This window comes from Aphanomyces astaci (genome assembly GCF_000520075.1).
Source record: "Aphanomyces astaci strain APO3 unplaced genomic scaffold supercont1.8, whole genome shotgun sequence".
Taxonomy (NCBI): Eukaryota; Oomycota; class Saprolegniomycetes; order Saprolegniales; family Verrucalvaceae; genus Aphanomyces; species Aphanomyces astaci.
This window is the reverse complement of record NW_009798271.1, coordinates 514,922-521,240: the sequence shown is the minus strand read 5'-3', so window position 1 is coordinate 521,240 and position 6,319 is coordinate 514,922. Positions and strand designations below refer to the sequence as shown.

Genomic DNA, 6,319 nt, shown 5'->3' with positions numbered 1-6,319 from the left:
GTACCGGTATTTTGAGATCGAATGGACTCACTCGACTGCAAATACTGACTGTGAGTACGACTGCATATACTGAGTACTAAATACTACCTCCAGTCGGAAATAAACCAGCCATTTGGTGAAAATTGGTAAAATTGGTGTTTTGTTTGATGGTGTTATCTGATTTTGCCCTAAGTATGCTTGTTGTGTACGTCTTAGTATGGCCAGTATCCCTGTGGAATATAATACCTTAAACATGAATACCCTAATGGATAAGTGGGTTCTACGCTATGAGTGTTGGTGGCTTACATGCATTCTACCTGCACCAACCAATAGTCAGCAACATTTTAAAACTATGTTTTGTACAGAATATAAATTACTGCAGGTGTATAATATAATCAGTATCAAATCGTGACAGATATCCGGATACATGTTTTCGGTCTCTATAACATAATTTATTCCGGTAAATTCTGAAAAAACCTCCAAGAATGAAAGGCTGGTTTATTTCCGGCCGGAGGTAGTATAAATATGTATCCATATATATATTTGCGAGATGGACCGGAACAGTTCAGCATGTTGCCAACGCTACCAAAGCTATACATAACACAAGGCTTAAGTAGTACAAAGGAGCATGTGTGTGCGTGTTATGCTGGCTTAGGATTTCTTAGATGAAGCTATCCTTCTTGCGGCGGAGGTTGGCGAGCACTGCGACGGGGTCGGTGCCGCCGACGGCATTGACGATCACGTCGTCATGCACGCGGAGGAATGGGTTGTACGCCATCTCCTCGCGCAAGGTCGACGGAATGGTCGGGAGGTTCTTGGACCGGCGGAGCTTGGCCCAGTTGATCTTGTCCCGCACCGCCGCGTTCGTCGGGTCTACGCTCAGCGCAAACCGCAAGTTGGCCATGGTGTATCTACCGCCACCCTCGTTACAAGCACATCCAAGGACAGACAGGTCCTTGTATCGAATGATAGCTATACATACTCGTGGCCGCAGTAGACTTTGGTGTCCTTAGGCAGGTGCAAAAACACTTCGTACAACGCATGATACATGTTTTCTGCTGTCCCTTCAAAGAAGCGTCCTACACCACCGTTAAGGACGTCGACACTCGTAGTTCAGAAGATGTTTACGAACCGCATCCGCCGACAAACAGCGTGTCTCCAGGGAACAGCAGCGGCGGCGTCGACGGGTCGCCCGAAATCAAGTACGCCAAGTGGCCCTTCGTATGGCATGGCACTGCCAACACCTCGATTGTCATGGCGCCGATCTTGAACTCTTCACCTCCTTTTAAAGACTTGGTCACGCGTGGAATGACTTCGTTGTGCGGCCCTGCCACCAACAGGTCAGGGAACTTGTCAACGATCGCGACATTTCCACCACAGTGGTCGCTAATGCAAGGGAGTTCCAGTCATGATGAAGAAAGATTGAATGGTTAGAGAACGTACGCATGACCGTGTGTGGTGAGAATACCGAGAAATTCCCGGCCTGGCTTGCTCAACTCTTCCTCGAGCACAGGGATCATCGCGCTAGGTTGCGCAGGGTCCACGGCAACCACATGCTGGTTCGCTTCGTCAATCACGAGGAAACCTACATGGTCCATTAAGACCGTCAGTGCGTTGACAAGGATGACCGGTACAGTACCATAGTTGTCGTCAAACATAGGAACGAGGCGCACACGCAAGTGCGGATCCGACCGCTGCGGCACTTTAGATTTCTTGACCTTCCGTGGTGCCTCGGTGCTGAAATGCGCATGTACCGTCATTGGGTGGCGCATTGAAGGTAGACTCGCATTGGACCGCAGAAGGCCAAGACCTGCCGCGCGGCGAGCTGGTGCTTGAAAGTGTCGCCACATACGGTGGGGTACTGCCGATGCCGCCGACTTCCAAAAAAACATCGACGTTGCATTTGATTGGTGGATTTCGAACGACCGACATTCTGTATGAAGATCACAAAACGACAACACAACATGGAACCGCAGCGCGTCGGAGTTCGGTTCACGCCGCCGCTTGTGTCTGTCGAATTCAAATGCAGCGGCAAGCTCTACATCCACGAGATCGCTATGGATTCGTACCTTTCAAAGCACAGCGTAATGGAACCGCCGTTCCTACGATGTATGTGCTTAACCTTGTCGTTGTAGGATGTGGGGTCCCTGGTGCGGCAGCTGCAATTGGACCACGCAGCGTATGTAGACGACGTGTCCACAGCCCAGCTGACTCGACTCGTCCAAAAGATCTTCCAGAAAGCGAAGCCCCTAGCCACGCTCCCGACTGCCGACTACAACAACGTGTCCGAGAACCAGCTGCGACTTGTCAAGGACAAAATGGATTCCGTGTTCTTGTCGAATGTGCTCAAACCTGGAGATCCTGGCTACGCCTACGACAAACAAGTACACGTCACAGACTTGACTTTTGATTCAAAGTGCGTTGCTGTGCTAGACCGAGTTCAAACCATCAGAAGCCAGTGACTGGGACGACTAGAAGTCTTCTAGTTGTTTGGACTGTGGGTGGGGTACATACATCAGCAGCCACGCGATCGAATTGCACAGCAATACACCTAAACCACCAGATATACATAGTACTCTTTCGAGTACATGCCATCACCAACTGTGCACTCATGGGCTAATTGCTACTCGAATCCTACCAGCACCACATACTCACCTGTAGTTGCATCGTTGGTAATGAAGTTGTTTGGCCATCTGATTCAAACGGCACTCAAAGGCACTGGCATTCCATGTACAACTACTGTAGAACGTGTAGTTGTCCTGATCCCAGTTGGATCTAGCGCGCTCGTGGCCAAATACACTACGCCATTTTGCAGTTTAGTTGGACGAATGCCCGATATATTTGGCCCTGCGCCCGATATATTTGGTGGTGTGCCCGATATATAATTAGCCATGTGCCCGTTTAATTTGGCATACCGAGGTCGTGTGCCCGTTATATTTGGCGGTGTGCCCGAAATATTTGGCAGTGTGCCCGATATAATTGGCCGTGTGCCCAAGCAATTGCCTATATGCCCGAAGAATTGTGTCGTGTGCCCGATGAAAATGGCAATAACTCAAATAATTACTTGAAGTATATTTGATGGAGTGCAAATCAGTTTTGGTAGAAACATCAAGTGGTTGAAGTTCGGAGGAAAACGTGCGAAGGCAAGATAATTCGAAATGTATACTTGAATAAAGTATTGTTGAAGTTCGTACTACGGGCGCTTAATTTCCTCCTACATTTTGAATGCTCATTATTCAAATCGCCAAGGAACGCACAGCATGGACGTCGCTACACCCCCACGAATAACTCTGGTAATAATAATGTCAATTAAAGTATTGCCCCTATATGTACTTCAACGTTTCATCCATACTTTCAACTCCCTCCAAAACTTGAATCTGTCGCGCGCAGAGCTCATGTTTTGATTTACCTCAAGGTACGTACCCTCGATGGACGCGCGGAGGCCATGGGCAACATGGGTGTTGGTATGTGACGTCACAGTAACGATGCTGCATGTGTCGTTTAACGACCATTTCTATACTAGGTATTGAATTGACTTTTTATTGCGTGATTTCCATTTTCATCGGGCGCACGACACAATTCTTCGGGCATATGGGCAATTGCTTGGGCACACGGCCAATTAAATTGGGCACATGACATCCCCGATATATTTGGCCGTGTGCCCGATATATTTGGCGGTATGCCCGATATAATCGGTCATGTGCCCGTTTAATTTGGCACACGACTTAACTGCAAAAAGGTGTAGTAACGTTATATGCTTCTATCCAGTTAGTTGCGTGGCCTCCAACTCTTTCAAGGTTGTATAATAACTTTCGTATGCTGTACGTATATACACAACCACACAACACCGTTCTATTAAAAATTACTCGCTTCGTTAAACTTTTGCACCCACATCTCCTTGTCGTCGTCGGACGGGGCACGAAAGCAAAACGTGCGGCCAGCGGTCGGCGGCGCCAGTTTGAACTCGTTTCCGTGGCTGCGGGACTCCAACACGGTGTACCCTGACACGCTGAGCGGGGGCTCCATGCTCTCCCGGTTCTCTTCATAGTACGACTTGGCCTTAAAGCACAGAAACCGGCCGTCTTTGAGCACAAAGAACGACTGCTTCCACTTCTTTCCCAGCAAACCGCTGCCTTCCTGGCGGAACAAGTACCCCGAGAACTCTTTGGGTTTCTTGGCGATGATCTCCACCGTCGCGACCGTCGCCTGTGTCGTCTCCACTGTCTTCGCAAACAGCGCGTCCTTGTCTCGCATCGCTTGATTGATCTGGGCCTGCGCCTCTGCGATCGAGCTCTCCACCATCCGCGCCTGCTCAGCCTTGCGCTCATCAACCTGGCGCTGGCCGTCCACTTCGCGGCGCATGCATTCGATGCGGACGCCGTTGGATTCCTCTAGGCTTTGGTTGAGCAACACCAGCGTTTGTTTGGCAGTGGCGATGGCATCGACGAGTTTGGATTGTTGGAGTTCAAACGTCCGGTGTGCCGCAACCACCGCCTTTTGAATGTGCGCGGGCACGACGGCGTGGAGAAAGCCCGAGAGCACGGCTTGGGCGGCGGGCCCCGTGGCTAAAAACTGATACTGCGACACGAGTGCGTCAATGTTGGCTCGATATGCGATAAGGAACAGCATGAGCTTGGACTGAGACACCGCCGACGACGACGCCGTGTCATCCAAGTGGGTCTTCTCCACCACCACCCCGTGCAGGTACCGCACCAGTTTTGAGCAAAACAAGGCGGACGCTACGGCGTTGGCCGTCTTGAACTCGGCAAACAGCCGCGCCACCGACGATTCGACCTGCGCAGCACCCACGTGCAGTTGATTCTCGCCCGTGAAGATCAAGTCGGGAGCGCTCGACAGCGCCATAAACGGAGCCAGCGCCGTCGACGCCACCGCGAAGCTTTCGACGTGCTTGGCATGCAGCGTCTGTTCGTCCAGAGGCATCTTTTCCCGCCGTTGGTTCTGGATGTACTGGACGGGGACGGGGTACGCGCGGATCTTTTCAAAGTGCATGTCGAGGTCGACCTCTTCCGATTCTTGGGAAGACGCCGGCCGCGCGACTGCGATCGACGCCTGGCGCTGCAACCCGCCTCGCTTTTGCTTGAGAAAGTGCAAGATGCCCACGTCCAACGTTGATGACGTGGCGCCAGCGTCGTGCTTGGCGCCTGCCCTCGTTTTCTTCAGATTCCCATACTCGTCAAACACTGAGTGGTCACCCTGGCCGTGGTCGATCACGTGAAAATCGTGCTCGCTTTGCTTGATGCCCATTTTGATCTCGGTCAAGTCGACCACCAGCGCGCCGTCGACGGGTACGGGGTCGTACGGAAGGACCTTGACGTGCAACCAATCGGCATACGTGCCGATGACGTTATCGGTTAATTCGTGCCAATACGCGAGTGACACGTCACGGACAAAGTCGCGAAACGGAAGTATAGCCCATGCATTCGTCGACAGCGGCGGCACCACCGCATGCAAGAGGTGCGCAAGGATGCCGCAGCACAGGTACCGGCCAAAGAACGGCTTGTAGATGGCATGGCCGTCCGTGGCGGCGCCGACGACCTTGGCGGCCGTGTACGGCGCGTTGGGCACCTTGAACATGCTTGATTTGATGCCAAAGCAGTCGCGCTGCGTGAAGAAGTTGGCGAGGACACTGGTCGTGGCAAACTCGTTCGGGGGATTACTGGCCAAGACCTTTTCAAAGTAGGCAGGAAAAGCGTCGCCGCCACACTCCTTTTTGTCCACGTCCACCACGACATACGTGAGCTTGGGCATGTGCCGCTTGAGCAGTTGCGCGTTCAGCTCCGCAGACTCGGCAAAGTCGTCGGTGGATGGGACCATGGACACGTCCATGAGCTTGGTTAGAAAGTTGAGGTTGCGAAAACCGTCGGAATGGACGTGGCCCTCCCGCACAAAGATGGCGTGGGATGCCAACAGCAACGCGAGCGTGCCCCATTGCGGCGTTGCCGTCAAGTCCACATGGCGAAGCACGAGTAGGAACGACAGGTTTCCATCGTCGTCCACCTTGATGGGGTGCTTGACAATAAACAACCCTTTCTTCGTGCCTGACGGCAGCGCCACACCAGCCCCAGGCAATTCAAACACCACGTTCAATGCCACTTTCCGATGAGCCCGAGCTTCGTCCACGAACATCTGAGAGATTTCGTCATTCAAGACCCAGCGCCCGGATCCATCGTCGGTGCAGAATGGGGTCAACGTCAAGTCCACTTCGGACGCTGCAGCCGCGTCGGCGGCAGGTCGACGAGATGCCATGCCAAATGCAATGCCAAGACTGCAGGGGGGTCGGATGACGATTTGAGCCAATGGGAGCGAGATTATAACCTAC

The 6,319-nt window shown here is 52.3% G+C and overlaps 3 protein-coding genes across 3 annotated transcripts; 1 reads left to right on the top strand and 2 right to left on the bottom strand.

Moving 5' to 3' along the window:
- Positions 1-591: 591 nt before the first annotated feature.
- H257_04647 (hydroxyacylglutathione hydrolase) lies at positions 592-1,871 on the bottom strand (the record flags this gene model as incomplete). The annotated part of the gene is made up of 5 exons (XM_009829239.1): positions 592-890; positions 962-1,058; positions 1,112-1,365; positions 1,423-1,564; positions 1,619-1,871. The coding sequence occupies 5 exons, from the start codon at positions 1,869-1,871 to the stop codon at positions 641-643; spliced, it is 996 nt and encodes a 331-aa protein (XP_009827541.1). The 3' UTR covers positions 592-640.
- A 51-nt stretch (positions 1,872-1,922) lies between these two features.
- H257_04646 (hypothetical protein) lies at positions 1,923-2,676 on the top strand. Its single transcript, XM_009829238.1, has 3 exons — positions 1,923-2,063; positions 2,115-2,363; positions 2,413-2,676. The coding sequence occupies exons 1-3, from the start codon at positions 1,944-1,946 to the stop codon at positions 2,452-2,454; spliced, it is 411 nt and encodes a 136-aa protein (XP_009827540.1). The 5' UTR covers positions 1,923-1,943; the 3' UTR covers positions 2,455-2,676.
- A 1,131-nt stretch (positions 2,677-3,807) lies between these two features.
- Positions 3,808-6,279, bottom strand: H257_04645 (hypothetical protein). Its single transcript, XM_009829237.1, has one exon. It carries the CDS (start codon positions 6,244-6,246, stop codon positions 3,835-3,837), a length of 2,412 nt encoding a protein of 803 aa, XP_009827539.1. The 5' UTR covers positions 6,247-6,279; the 3' UTR covers positions 3,808-3,834.
- Positions 6,280-6,319: the final 40 nt, after the last annotated feature.

Coding starts and splice junctions, on each gene's coding strand:
- H257_04646 (XM_009829238.1), top strand. CDS start 1,944: ATGGAACCGCAGCGCGTCGGAGTTCGGTTCACGCCGCCGCTTGTGTCT. Junction 2,064..2,114: donor CGTACCTTTCAAAGCACAGC/GTAATGGAACCG, acceptor TTGTCGTTGTAG/GATGTGGGGTCCCTGGTGCG. Junction 2,364..2,412: donor GCTACGCCTACGACAAACAA/GTACACGTCACA, acceptor TTGCTGTGCTAG/ACCGAGTTCAAACCATCAGA.
- H257_04645 (XM_009829237.1), bottom strand. CDS start 6,246: ATGGCATCTCGTCGACCTGCCGCCGACGCGGCTGCAGCGTCCGAAGTG.